Source organism: Ochotona princeps, chromosome 13, assembly GCF_030435755.1.
Source record: "Ochotona princeps isolate mOchPri1 chromosome 13, mOchPri1.hap1, whole genome shotgun sequence".
Taxonomy (NCBI): domain Eukaryota; kingdom Metazoa; phylum Chordata; class Mammalia; order Lagomorpha; family Ochotonidae; genus Ochotona; species Ochotona princeps.
The window spans coordinates 8,533,962-8,547,441 of record NC_080844.1 but is presented as its reverse complement, the minus strand read 5'-3'; the positions used below and the strand labels follow the sequence as shown (position 1 = coordinate 8,547,441).

The window sequence follows — 13,480 nt, the reverse complement described above, 5'->3', positions numbered from 1 at the left end:
GCCAAGCCCACAGAGTCCCCTGAAGCATGTGTGTGTGTACATGCATTCACACCACCGCATTACCAGGCCCTTGTGGATACACACCCAGGGACCTGGGATGGAGGGAGCTGGAGGCAAGGAGTGACCAAGCTTGTGCAGCCCAAGTGCACTACTTAAAGGAGCTATGAGCCGCGGGTCTGTGACACTGGCTCCTTGGCACCTCTGCAGTATCGGACTGCCCCACCAGTCTGGACAGCAGCAGCGCCGGGCTGGGTTGGCAGGCAGGCAGACCAGGTGGGGGTGCCAAGGATGAAGGAAGTGAGGAGGCTGGTGCAGTGAGAGTACTGGGTTCCCCACACCCTTGATTTTTCTGTGGGCTCCAGCAGGGAGGACCTGGTCTCAGGATGGATCCTCCTTCAGGCTCAAGAGTCCTGGCCAGCCCAACCCAGGAGCCCAGCAGCAACAGCAGCTCAGCGGCCCCAGCCAACAGATGGGACAGCTCGCAGAACAGCCCCTCCAGCCTGGGCCAGCTGTCGTCCAGCAGCCCAACGGTAAGCCTTGGGGAGTGTGCATATGCACTGAGCCCTCTTGTAGTGATGATGGACCTGAGGAGTCTAGGCTTGGCTGTGACCCCTCCAAGCATTTTACTTTGCCCTCTCAGCATGTCCTCCATGCCCTAGCTTTCTTTCTAAAGGGAATCTCCCTGCTGTTCCCATGCCAGGCATCAGGGTTAGCAGCATCCTTGTATTTTCCTTTGAGCTGTGGATGGGGTGTGGGTCCCTAGACGAGATGCTCCACCCAATTGCACCATGCCACCAGTCTACAGAGGCCCTGAACTCCCTTAATTGCTTTAGATACTTGGGATAGCGTCCAGATGGCAGGGAAGCACCCAGGAGGTCACCGTGCCTTGTGTCTGAAGGTTGCCCCTGCCATCTCCTTGCTAGTCAGGCTCCTGATTGTCCTGCTGATCTCCAGCGATTGATCTGAGCCCAGTGATGGATGCCTTCTGCTCCATGCCGTGGTGTAGGAGCTGGTTTCAATTCTAGGAAGACCTGCATTTCAGTTCCAGCTCCGCCACTTGCCAGCCGTGTGGACAAGTGGTCTAGCTGCTCATTGCCTCTTTCCTCCCTGCCTCCAGGGAACCCTAGCTCTTTGTGATTAGGGCTGTGTTTGCAGGTGACAGGAGATAATGTGATAGCATTTTCACTCTGCTTCTTTGCAGGTGCTTGTGGTCCAGGACCCCTTCCCCACAGTTGATGTTCCAGACCATGCCCACTACACTTTGGGCTCTGTGATCCTTTTGGTGGGGCTCACTGGGATGCTGGGCAATCTCACAGTCATCTACACCTTCTGCAGGTGCCTGGTTGGTGGGGATAGGGGTGGGAATGGACTCAGGGCAGCGTGGAAGGGCTAGAGTGTCAGCATCCAACTCAGGGCAGTGCTGAGACTTCCAGGCTCAGATTTCAATGATCAAGCTCAGGGATAGGGCTGAAAAATTAAGCAAAAGATAATAATAATAATAATAATAATAATAATAATAAAGGCCCAGGGAGGCTTAAATGACACATGTCTGTTGTGCCCTAGCCACAGGGACCATCCTCCCTCTGCCCTTACACAACAAGCTTGGGGACCTCACATTGTCTGCTACCAACCCTGGCAATCTCCTGCTGCCTCCCAGTCCCTCTCGCCCTGGCAGGCTGAATGGCTGAGATGGATGGATAAATGGGTTCAGATGTTGGTGACTCTGGATTCACCCCCTGTGAGTGGAAGGGCTGGGTAGGTCATTTATCTTCCAAGCTCCCTTTTCTGGCTCACCTAGTGGAGCTGGGATTTCCTCTTGGGACTCAAGGTCATGATGACTGCATAAGTCCGGTCTGATCTCTGCCCTGCGGAGGAGCGTCTAAATTCTGACCGTGCCTTCAGCTGAGCTTTGTGATCTTCAGCTAGTCACAGTGTGAGGGGGAGACTCCAGGTTCTTGCCTGAGCAGTGGGGCGGGGACACTCCTGCCTCCCTCAGGGCTAGATGCAAAAGGTTTGTGAAGGTGCTCGCTCGGAGAGGGGGCAGAGCAGAGACAGCTGTGCTGGGAGGGACCAGGCTACGTGAGACATGGAAAGAAGGGGGAGGGTGCTGTGGAGAAGCCCCTGGGGAGACCCTGGCCTTGAAAGTTTTATCTGAGGAGAGAGTGAGTCTTGCTGAGGGAATCCAGAGACAAGGAGCAGATAGGTAGCCCTAGGCCTGAGCACCAGCTTCCCCTGGGTAGGGTTCGGAGATGCCTTGCTCACCTACTTGAGTCCTAGGGAGTCACCCTGGGGGTGCCCGCTCAGTCCACATGACTTGGCTCCCATGCTACACAGCAGGCAGCTGCTGGACAATGAGATTGGTCTATGGCCCAGCAGCTTCTCCTGGTCTGCATGTACACTTGTGTGCGAGGGGACATGTGGGTTTGAGACACATGTGTGCGCATATACGTGCATGTGGGTCTGAGACACGCCTGTGCATATGTTCACGTGTAGCTCTGAAATACACATGTGTATATATGTGTGCACGTGCATAGTCATAGGGTAAGGGAGACTCAGTCCTTCTGGAAACCCCTCCTGACAGCACCTGATCCTCACAGGAGCAGAGGCCTGCGGACACCTGCCAACATGTTCATTATCAACCTCGCAGTCAGTGATTTCCTCATGTCCTTCACCCAGGCCCCTGTCTTCTTCGCCAGCAGCCTCTATAAGCGGTGGATCTTCGGGGAGACAGGTGCATACTTGGGGCTCTGTTCTACTGGAGGGAGGAGGGAGGTCTTGATAAGGGGATATTCATGCTGGTGGGAGGGGGCAGCCCAGAGGAGGAGGACACTGCCACCCTAAAAGCTCCCTCCTGAGCGCTCAGACAGGGACTGTACCTGCAGGCTGTGAGTTCTACGCCTTCTGTGGGGCCCTGTTCGGCATAAGCTCCATGATCACACTGACGGCCATAGCCCTGGACCGCTACCTGGTGATCACGCGCCCACTGGCTGCTGTTGGCATGGTGTCCAAGAGGCGGACAGGTCTGGTCCTACTGGGGGTCTGGCTCTACTCCCTGGCCTGGAGTCTGCCGCCCCTCTTTGGCTGGAGTAAGTGGCATGGCTTGTGGAATTGCGGAAGTGGCAAATAATCTGGAAGGGATAATAGAAGGGGAGGTAGGTGGAGTCAGGCCTGCCAGGTTGGGATAGGGTAAGGGGGTGGAAGGAGAGGTCAACCCAAAGCCTGTTTGAGCTTGGAGTCAGGTGGATAGTCAGGAGGTCTGAGGAGCAGCGGGGGAAACTGAGGCTACCCCATCAACAGCCAGAAAGTCACCAGGACAGCCAGTTTCTGGGTGGGGTAAAGCAATAGGTGCATAAGGTGCCAGGTGTGTGGTGGCAAGTCAGACAAGCCAGGGGCCGGCAAGTGAGGTCTTAGTGTACAGGACAGATTGCATAACAAGGCCAGGTCAGGCCACTGGCTGAAGTCTGGGGTAGAGGGCTCACAGTGAGGCTTCTGTTCCATTCACAGAAATGATGGTGGAGGATGAGGGGTTGGCCAACTGTATCCTGAATCAGCATCCCCTGCAGAACCCTCCCTGCTTCCTAGCTGCCCTGACTTCCACATAGATGCCAGGGCAGGATGCCAGGCAGGACTGGCAGGTGCAGGGGTCTCAGGTCTGTGATTAGGGATACCCTCACCCCTGGGGACAGAGCTCCATCTGAGCTCCCACCTCGGGCTTCCAGGTGCCTACGTGCCTGAGGGGCTGCTGACGTCCTGCTCCTGGGACTACGTCACCTTCACACCATCTGTGCGCTCCTACACCATGCTTCTCTTCTGCTTCGTGTTCTTCCTGCCCCTGCTTGTCATCATCTACTGCTATATCTTTATCTTCAGGGCCATCCGGGAGACTGGCCGGTGAGTGCGGGCCCAATCCCACCCCTGCCCCCGGGCTCCCCCACACCCACGTACCCAATACCAGAGCACTCCCAGCTCCAGGCAGGCAAAGCCAAGCTAGGTAGTCTGGGCCAGGGAAGTAGCAACAGGGAAGGCCCTCTTAATCAGCTGTTGTTTTCCACAACTGAGATAGTGAAGAGGGCACCTTGGGGGACCCATCAGAGGCAGGGATGCAAGCCCTGGCACTTGCTGCAAGTCCAAGTGACCCTGGCGCTCACTGCAAGCCTGCTGTGACCCTTCCTAGGGCCTGCGAGGGCAGTCGCGAGTCTCCACAGCGGCGACAGTGGCGACGGCTGCAGAGCGAGTGGAAGATGGCCAAGATTGCGCTGCTGGTTATCCTTCTCTTCCTGCTCTCCTGGGCCCCCTATTCTACGGTGGCATTGGTGGCCTTTGCTGGGTGAGCAGGGGCTCGGGGGCTGGAGGAGGGGTTAAAGTGGGGTTGGGGGCAGGGCGGGAGAGGGACCCCCTGGTCAGCCCCTCCTTCACGGCGAGATGGTGCCACAGCCGCCATCAAGCCCAGGTCTGGCCTCACAGTCCCTCCCAAGGAGTGGGGAGGCTGTCCCAGATTCTGGAAACACACCAGCATAGGCTAGGGAGATCTGAGTGCCACACCCAAAAGTGGCCTAGGGGCTGCTGGCCTTGCTGGGACCACACAGCTCCCCCTAGAGGTTTTGGTTTCCACTGCCTGGAGCAGTGGAAGTTAGGAGGGTGGAACAGACAGACAGGGGTGCCGTCACCTCCAGGAATGGGTCTCCCATGGTGAGCACCTGGAGACTTGGACATCTGCAACTGCATGGATGCAGGCTAGACTTCAGCAGCACATTGGATACATGGGAACTGTTATAACTTTGCCCTACTGTGTGAGCTTTCTCTGAGTTGGGTACAGTGAGTCTCAGAGTGGGGAAGGGTGGTGAGAGGGCTAGGGTCAAGGTCAAGGACAGTGGTACAGAATCCCATCTTCAACCACCTCTAGCCTCCCTCTGCTCTCACCTGGACCAGAATCCTCTCTGGCCCTGCTGGTCCCTCCCTAGGGGCTGACTTTACTGCTTTGGGCCTGACTGGTTCTAGCTCAGAGGCCAAGGGTTTGTAGGAGTCGGGGGGAACAGCAGCTGGCAGGAGACCCACACCTTTTCGGTCCTAGGCATGCGCACAGCCTGACCCCCTACATGACCTCCGTGCCGGCTGTCATCGCCAAGGCCTCTGCTATCCACAACCCCATCATCTACGCCATCACACATCCCAAGTACAGGTGGGACCTCTGTGTGTAGGGAAGGGGACAACTGTCACTGATACTGGGTTTGCAGTTAGGTCGAGCCCATCACTTGCCCCCAACTTCCCCGGGGAGCTCCAGTTGAAGGGAAGCCAGTGCTGATCCTGGATCTTCAGAGCCAGGAATCAGGTGACCAGGATGGCTGGTCAGCCTTATTGCCCTCCAACACCAGCTCCCCAGTGTGATGAAACCCTGGACATAAACTCGAGGGTCTTGTGTGCTTGTCTGCCTAGTGATGTCAGGCACCGAGCCCTCGCCCACAACAAGCTGCAGACTTCAGCCTGTGCTATGCAAACTGCTCTCTGAGTTGTGGCTGTGCCTCAGTCTGTGAGGGTGGGGCCTGATGTCCACCAGCTGGCCCTGCTACCCTAAGCTTCTCCCCCATGCTCACTGCCTCAGCATCCATCAGCCTGGGAGCCAGTTGGTCTGTGCTCAGCAGTTGTCTGTTGAGCCTCATCACCTCCCACAACCTGGGTGTCTGCCTGCCTGTCTGTCCTTGTGACCCCACTTCCTCAACAGCTCTCTGTCCACTAACCCCACATCTGCATCCATCTCGTCCCTCCTCTTCTGCCCCATGTTCATCTGCCCATTCCCCCACCCTAACTGGCCACGCATGTGCCCCTCAGGGTGGCCATCGCCCAGCACCTGCCCTGCCTGGGGGTGCTGCTGGGCGTGTCGGGCCAGCACAGCCGCCCTTCCCTCAGCTACCGCTCCACGCACCGTTCCACGGTGAGCAGCCAGACCTCCGACCTCAGCTGGATCTCAGGCCGCAGGCGCCAGGAATCCCTGGGCTCTGTGAGCGAGGTGGTAAGGCTGCTGGTTCCCTAGGGCCTGTGGGAGGGGGGGCTCGGAACCCTGAAGACCCTGGGAAGCACCCTCCTCCCCAGTATCTTGCCACACCTCCATAACCACCAGGAGCCCAGGAGCCCAGAGAGGGTGTGGACTGGTCTGAGGTCGGCCAGTGGTAGGGCAAGGCCACCTCTTTCCCATGCTAGCACCATCCTTACAGATGAGTGTCCTGGCACCAAATGGACCCCCAGGGAGATGTGGAAGCAGCTGCTGGCAGAGGAACACTTGTCCCTCAGCACTGAGGCCCCCCACTTCCTGCATGTGCTAAGGGGTACAGCGGAAGGGACACTGTCTGCACCAGCTTGGGCAGGCCACTTACTTCTCTGTCTTGGTCACCAGCCTGTCATGCCCCCTAGGGCCATTAGCTCTGGTCCCCACAAGGTTCTCCTGCCTTGTGGTCTCTGTCCTTTTACTTCTGCTTCCTGAGCCCTCTGTAGCCTTGTTGACAGCCATGGTTGTCAGGCTGGCTGCCCATCTCCTCCCAAAGGCTCAGGGAGGAATGGGGGATCCCTTCCCTGAACCATTGCAGTGAACAAGAAAGGGTAGATCTTCATGAAGACCACTTATCTGTCTCATGACAGGGGCACTCCCAGGCGCACAAGGTGGGCATGCAAGTGCAGGTCACGTGTGTGTGCATATACACATGTACACAGCGTGGCACAGGTGCACTCAATTTGCAAGGATTTGAGGCAAATAGTGTCCTGGGGTTTCTTTCAAGGGCTGGGGGCAGGAGCAAGGCCACAGACTGGTCATCTCGGCTCTCGGTTGCTCTTCTACTTCCCCAGGGCTGGGCAGACACGGAGGTTGCGGCTGCGTATGGGGCTTCCCCATTGGTGAGTGGGCGGTACCTCTATGGTCAGGTTCTGGAGAATGAGGAAGCCAAGGCTGCTCCCAGATGCCATGGACCGGGAGCTGAGACTCCCCGGAAGGTGAGTGACTTGTTACTTGCTAGTGCATAAAGAGAAAAGGATCAAGGGCCAGTCATCCAGGAAAGTGACCAGGGAAAGGGGCAGGCCCCATTGCTTGGACTGTCACCATGAAATCCCAGGATATGCAATGAGTGCACCCCCAAACTATCTGCTGTGTTCTGTGTGCGTGACAGCCTGTGCTTGCGAGGGCTGGGATCTGTGAGCCGTGTATATGCTCACCATGAATGTCCCGGGATCCGGGTCACTCAGGATACTTGCAGCTATTAAAAGAAGGCCAGCTGTCAGCCCGAGTGCCTATGGAACGGAATGTCGGTGGCCATGGGAGAAGGCCGCATTCCAGAACGCTGCAAACGCACATGCACAGGCGCCTCAGTAACCCCTCCTCTCCATGCCATCAGGGCACCTGCCTTCCCTAACGCTTATCCTCTGTGTCTGAGAGTGGGGAGTCCCACACCGCTCTCTGCAGTTGGGGGTGAGGCTCTGCTGCCCCCTACCTCCTTACCACCTCCTGCGTTCTCTTTCTGGGAGCATCAGGCTCGAGGTATCCAGGACGCAGGCCTATCTGCCCAGGCAAACGATGACACTCGCCAGTGCCTGAGGGAGACTGAGACAGGTTGGGGTACTGGTCTAGCCATCAGCAGGCAGCAAGCAGAGATCTTGGGGCCACCCGTGTGAGGATGCTGAATTGTTCAGGCTGAGGAGGCAGTGGTGTGCAATGTAACGGGACAGTGGAGGCTGCTCAGCTTGTCCTGAACAGGAGCTGGGCATCTCTCAGGGACCCGGGGAGCAGCCACTATGTCCCCCTGGGCTTAACAGAGTGGGACATTGGTGAAGGGAAGGTAGGCGGGAGATAATAGGTGCAGTGCAGAGGCCTGAGCAGCAGCTAGCCAAAGGGTCACCAGATCTGAACTCTAGGGGAGCTGAGAGCCCCAGGCAGGCCTGGGCCAGCTTGGTGGCTGGTGCCCTGGGCAGGCCCAGGTGGACAGAGTCAGCCTGCAAGGCGAGCACAAGGGAAATGGTACTGTAGGGCAGGCAAGATGAGTGGCTCAGGAGCCCCTGGATGCATGAGGGAAGGGAGAAGAAGAGGGGAGAGTGGTTGAGACATGTCTGCAAGCAGCTCCTTGCTAGAATTGTGGTCTCCCAGGAGACACAGTCCACACCTGGGTACTTCTAACAGCCTACCTTTACCTCTTGGAGACACAGACAGTGCTTGGAGTGCTAACAGGTACGTGCTGTTTTGTTTCAGACCAGGGGGCTGCTCCCCAGCCTGGATCCCAGGACCTAGGACATCCATCGGCTCTTCTCTTCTGGAGCACGCCCGGCCCTCTTCTCCTGACTCCCTCCCATGTCCTAGGTGTCCGACACCACCCCCCCAGCCACACACACACATTCAAATCCAGGATTACTGCTGATGTATGGCCCTGAGTAACTCCATGCTGCACTCCCCATGCCTAGCAGCCTCACCAGCGCCTACTCTTGCCTCCAGCTCAGCAACTGTCCAACTCCCCTCAGACACTGTGTGCTGTGTTTGTCCCCACAAGGGGGGACAATGGTGATGGCTCCAGGGGACACGCCAGCTGTTTATGCACCAGGCAGCTCCAGCCATCTGTGTATCCAGGCTGGGCACTTCAGTAGCCCTGGAAGACCGACTCTGTAGCTCTGGCTCCTGTGGTTGGGAGAGGCAACAGCACAGTGCTCGCTTTCTTCATATGCCTGGATTCTCCCTGCTGCCTTCCTGTCCCATGCACAGTTCCCATGCATGCAGGATATGTGGGTACACCACCTCCCAAAAGTCCTCAAGCTCATGCTCACATACTGCCCTTGTGCTGTCTCACATCAGTGCTCCAAGTTCAACCTAGAGCTATGTGGATGTCCAGGATACGGGAGAATAAAAAGCATAGAAAGCCTCCTGTGTGAGTACAGTCTCTACCTGTTGGTGCTAAGAGAGGAGAAAAAGCCAGGGCCTGGCCTTAACGCTTCTTGCAGCTTCTCTTTCTTTGCTCTCTCATACCCCCTAGGGACCCTCCCTCCACAGAGCCTACCTCAAACTGCAGGGAGGCAGGGTGGAGCGGAGGAGGGTGCCAGGCCAGGCCAGCTGCTGGCCCCTCCCCAATGAGCTGCTGAGCTCCGCCCCAGGCACGGGTGCCAGCTGCTCTCCAGCTGGCTCTAGGCCTCCCAGGGGAGGCAGGGGGAGGGAGGCTGGCCTTCCCCTTTAAGAGCATCCTTCTGCTACCCTAGGGACGAGAGCATCAGGCAGGAGGGAGCCAAAGTCCAGAGAAAGAACCCACAGCTTCAGGTACAGCCTCACCTGAGACTCCTTGAGTAACTTCTACCTCCCCCTGCTGCTGGTTCCTCCCCTATCTTGGTGGGACAGGTGCTCCTAAGAGAGATGGGACGAGGTTGGCACTAGGGATGGGTGGCTGTGTGGGGCCAGCCAGGGCTGGAAGGACAGGTGGGTACGGGTGTTCCAAGGTGAGAACACAGGTCCCTTCCTAGCCTGAACTTTTTCATGACCTTGGGACAGTAAGCAGACTGCCTCATAACATGATGTTCCTGTTGTGCTCCTTGTGTGCGCCTGGCCCTGGAGTGTGAAGCTGGGGCAGGGTGGGGGTCAGGGGTGCTGGCTGCTACCTTGGACTGAGTCCTCAGGGCCCATTCAGGTCAGAGCATGCCCAGAGAGGGCCAGCAAGCAGATGACCTCGCTGCCCCTTTCGGGGTCTCAGTTTCCTCAGCTGGAAAGCCAAGGTAAGCTGTGATCTATCTGCATACCACCCAGGGTCTGAGGGCCTGTTAGGGACAATCTGACCCCAAATTCATGTGAGCAGGAGTCCCTAGAGGTCCCTATGCCCCCATCCAGGACATGCTATCGCTGGGGTGTGGACTGAACACACTGGCTTTTTCTCCCTGCTCCTCTGGTCCTGTGTTCTAGCTCTGAGTAAGTGACATCTTCCTGTCACTGTCATCTCCTCCTTCCCCTGGCCACCCCATCCCTGCCATTTCTGCCCAAAGGGCACGGGGCCTGGTGTGAGGCTTGGCAGCTGTGGCTTTCCATGCTGCTGTCAAGTTTTCCAGGGCACAAATGAGGCAGGAGAGCCAGGAATAACCAGCTGGGCCCCCAGAGAGCCTGTAAATGGCAGAGGGTGCAGCTGCCTCCAGACCCTGGCCAAGGGGTATGGGCAGGAGCACAACCCCCTCAGAAAGGGCTCCGGGAGGCATCCCAAGCTGCTGGGAACACATTATCTGGCAGGCACCCCCCCTTGGCATGAGCCCAGGCTCCAGTGTGGCCTCGGGCCACTCCCAGTGTGACCTTGGAGAAGTCATTTGGCTTTCCAAGTCTTGGCTTCTGTGGGCCAAGGTGGCAGCCTCCTGTAATCCCAGGGGATAGCGGCGGGCAGTGCCCTGTGCTGTGGCAAGAGCCCAGAGCTGCTGCTAATCGTGATGATCATGTTCAAGGTTGTCTAGCCCTGAGCTAAAGCTCAGCCCCAGTCAACACCAGGGCCCCCACGCTAGACAAGGCTTGAGCTCAAACCCTTAGCAGAGTGCAGGATAGCCAGGAGCCTAGGGGAACAGACTCTGCCCACAGGTTGTTCAGCCCACAGTCTCCCAGGGCTCTACAGGGCTTGCGGGGCTGGGGTGCAGACATGGGGCGAGAGGCCAGGGTGTTACCACTCACCTGGCCAGGCCTCCCTTCCTGCCCCGTGGGTGCTGGACACCCCTCCCCAGGGACTATATTAGCCGAATGAGTCACAGTGGACCAGCTGGGAGGCCACGGGCAGGCGGGCGGGTGCAGTGTAGGGTTACAGTCCATTTATGGGCGCAGCAGAGGGCACATATCAGTGTCGATGGCATTCCCTCCCAGCTATTCTTAGGAGCTGCTCTGGAGCTCCACATCGCCTCGCTGGGCAGCAGGGGACAAAGCAGGCAAGCCTGGCTGGGGCCGAGGTTGGGGCAGTGGGGGTGGGCTGTTTGAGGGTCCTCTTACACGACTCCCTCTCCCCTTTGTGTCCACAGGGACATCTGCCATCAGTGCTAATATGTCGTACAGCGTGACTCTGACCGGGCCTGGGCCCTGGGGCTTCCGTCTACAGGGGGGCAAGGACTTCAACATGCCCCTCACCATCTCCAGGGTGAGTGTACACTGCCCTCGGCCTGCTACCCAGAGAAGGCCACCCATCACTGTCTGCCTGTCTGTCCTCCCCGTGTCCAGTTGGCGTTGGCCCTCTGGAGCCAGCTGGCCTGTTAGCAGCATGTGATGTCACGGGCAAGTGGCGGGTGTTTTGAGCTGAGAAGGAAATGCTGAGTTTCCATGAGAGACAGGAAAGCAGTATTTAGAGGTTTCCCAAGCCACCCCTGCCCCCCAGACCTGGAGATTGTCCGGGAGGTGGGCGGCTGCTTTGGGAGACCAGCATTCCTGGCGCAGAGAGAGATGACAGGTGATTGGCAGTGGACGGAATGCTGACTTTGCTGTCCCTCTCTTGTGGTGTGAGGCTTGGCTGGATGGTTTACTAGATGCCAGCACCTATTCTAGCCCAATCCTGAGACAGCAATCCCTCCTCCCCCTGGCGCCGTGAGGCTCTTCTTCCCACACCTGCCTAGACATCTGCCTAGACTCTCCTGAGGCTGCTTTGCTTGTGTGTCTCATGTCTTGGTCCCCCTGTGCTCAGCTAGGGACATGGCCCTTGCTGCCTGCAGGGTCTGTGATCAGGGATGGCGTAGCATGTGTGTGGGAGGGTGTCTGGGTGGCTGTGGCCTGGTCTCTAAGCCTGCACAGAGGCTAGAAACTGCACATCCTGTCTGGGAAGCTCTCCCACTACTCTGGCCCCATCTTCAAGGCCAGGACCTTGAACCTGGAATATGGCTGGTGCTCAGTCCATCTGTGTCTAGTAAAGTGATTCTCAGGCCACTGAGTCTCTGCAGAGCTGTGGCTGGAGGTCCCAAGGCCAGACCAGCCTTACCAGTGTTCTGCCTAGAGACACACAGGGGGAAGGACGAGCCTTGGCCCTGAGGTGGTTGAGCCTTGGTGGGGTTGGTCTATGCATAAGGGGGGCAGGGTGAGCCCCCCAAGGCTGCTCTGAAGCATCATGTGTGGGCTGGTATGTCTAACTGTGCCCACCCGGGGTTATAGGGAGATCATTTCTTTTTCTGGGACTGGGGGACAGGGCTGCAATGGGTGGCATGGAAGACTGGGAAGTGTTTAGCAGAGGGGCACGAAGGCCAGACTTGATTCTAGAACTTGATGGTAGGCACTTGGGGGTTTCCAAGGTCAAGTCCCACTCAAGAGTACCCTGGAAACAGCCTCATTCCAACCACAAAGCTGTGTTCCTTGGAGGCAGTGCTGGCCTGACCCTCCCCCCTGCAGTGGGCACCCTAGCTCATTCTCTCCCCACTCTCTGCCTGCGAGACCCACTGCCCTGGAGATCCCTGGTGGGTCTCACACCCAAAAGTCTTGCATACCCTGCCTCATGATGTGGCAGCAGGGTCTGTTTGAACCCCTGGAGCTCACTGCTGTCTAGACCCTGTTTGGTTCCTCCACCTACTGCTGGCATGTAGTGGGTGGAGCCTGGGGGCCCTGCCTGGTTCTGAGTCCATGGGTCCCCCAGAACCACCACCCTCGAGCCTCCTCCTATGTGTGCTCTCTGCCCCATTCTGTGGGTACGAATTAACCGCCGAGCTCAGAGGCACCCAGGATAGCCAATGACCTCACCCAGGGCCTATGCACCACCTGACCCTGGCAGGCCAGGGGCTTAAGTGGCCAGCACAGAGGCCTTAAGCTAGACAGCAGGAGAATGTCCTCGCTGCAGGGAGGGGGTGTTGGGACATACTGGAGCCAGTGACTTGGGGCACTTTTAAAAATAGAAGCCACATCTTAGGCAGGGTACGGGGAGGGCAGAGATGGGTGGGCACCATGGCTTCTTTCAGGAACATGGCACTACTGCTTCTCACCACGGGCCAGTGGACACTGCCTGGGCATTCTCAGTTGAGTCTTTGCTGTGGGGCTTTGTTGGGAAGGGAGGAGGGCTAGCAAAGCTAACCCCAGAGAGAGCCAGCATCCCCAGGGCCAGGATTCTTGTGCCACCCAAGTGCCCATGCTCCCTCTCCGTCAAGGGACAGAGATGGCTTTGACTTTGGGTGGAATCCAGTCTGACCCCTGGCTCCAGTGCCTGCCCTGGCCCCTCTGACCAAACTGGGAGAAGCCTGACCCCATTCAGCTATAGGTACACCTGCTACTCCTCAACTCAAGACACCTGTTACCTGAGGTGGGAAGTGGGGGGTCACAGGAACACCTGCACTCCCACTAACACAGTGTCAATCTGGGCCAAGAGGTGGCCTCACAAGGTCTCCCTCCAGGGGGTCCCAGGCTGGGAAACCCCACCCCTAGGACTGGAAACTGGGCGGCTGAAGAGAAATGCCTTTATTTATCCTGGACAGGTGCTTTGGCTTGCAACCTGACCTCTCACCCCAGCCAATCCTTCAGGAAGTAGGGGATGGGTGGGAGCCACTG

At 57.8% G+C, this 13,480-nt stretch overlaps 2 protein-coding genes across 8 annotated transcripts in view; both read left to right on the top strand.

Annotated features, from left to right (window-relative positions):
• Positions 1-383: 383 nt before the first annotated feature.
• OPN4 (opsin 4) lies at positions 384-8,895 on the top strand. The gene is made up of 10 exons (XM_058671405.1): positions 384-569; positions 1,217-1,335; positions 2,598-2,731; positions 2,883-3,086; positions 3,720-3,891; positions 4,175-4,327; positions 5,072-5,179; positions 5,827-6,007; positions 6,835-6,978; positions 8,225-8,895. Exons 1-10 carry the CDS (start codon positions 384-386, stop codon positions 8,261-8,263), a joined length of 1,440 nt encoding a protein of 479 aa, XP_058527388.1. The 3' UTR covers positions 8,264-8,895.
• A 2,032-nt stretch (positions 8,896-10,927) lies between these two features.
• Positions 10,928-13,480, top strand: part of LDB3 (LIM domain binding 3) — a 56,021-nt gene continuing 53,468 nt past the window's right edge. For 4 of the 7 annotated variants that reach the window (XM_004583345.4, XM_004583344.2, XM_004583343.2 and 1 more), the window contains exon 1: positions 10,949-11,105. In XM_004583345.4, the coding sequence (XP_004583402.2) occupies positions 11,013-11,105 (93 nt within the window). In that variant the 5' untranslated portion in view covers positions 10,949-11,012. Of the gene's footprint in view, positions 11,106-13,480 lie in introns of all 7 variants that reach the window. The other 3 variants (XM_058671120.1, XM_058671119.1, XM_058671118.1) reach the window with 3 other exon arrangements.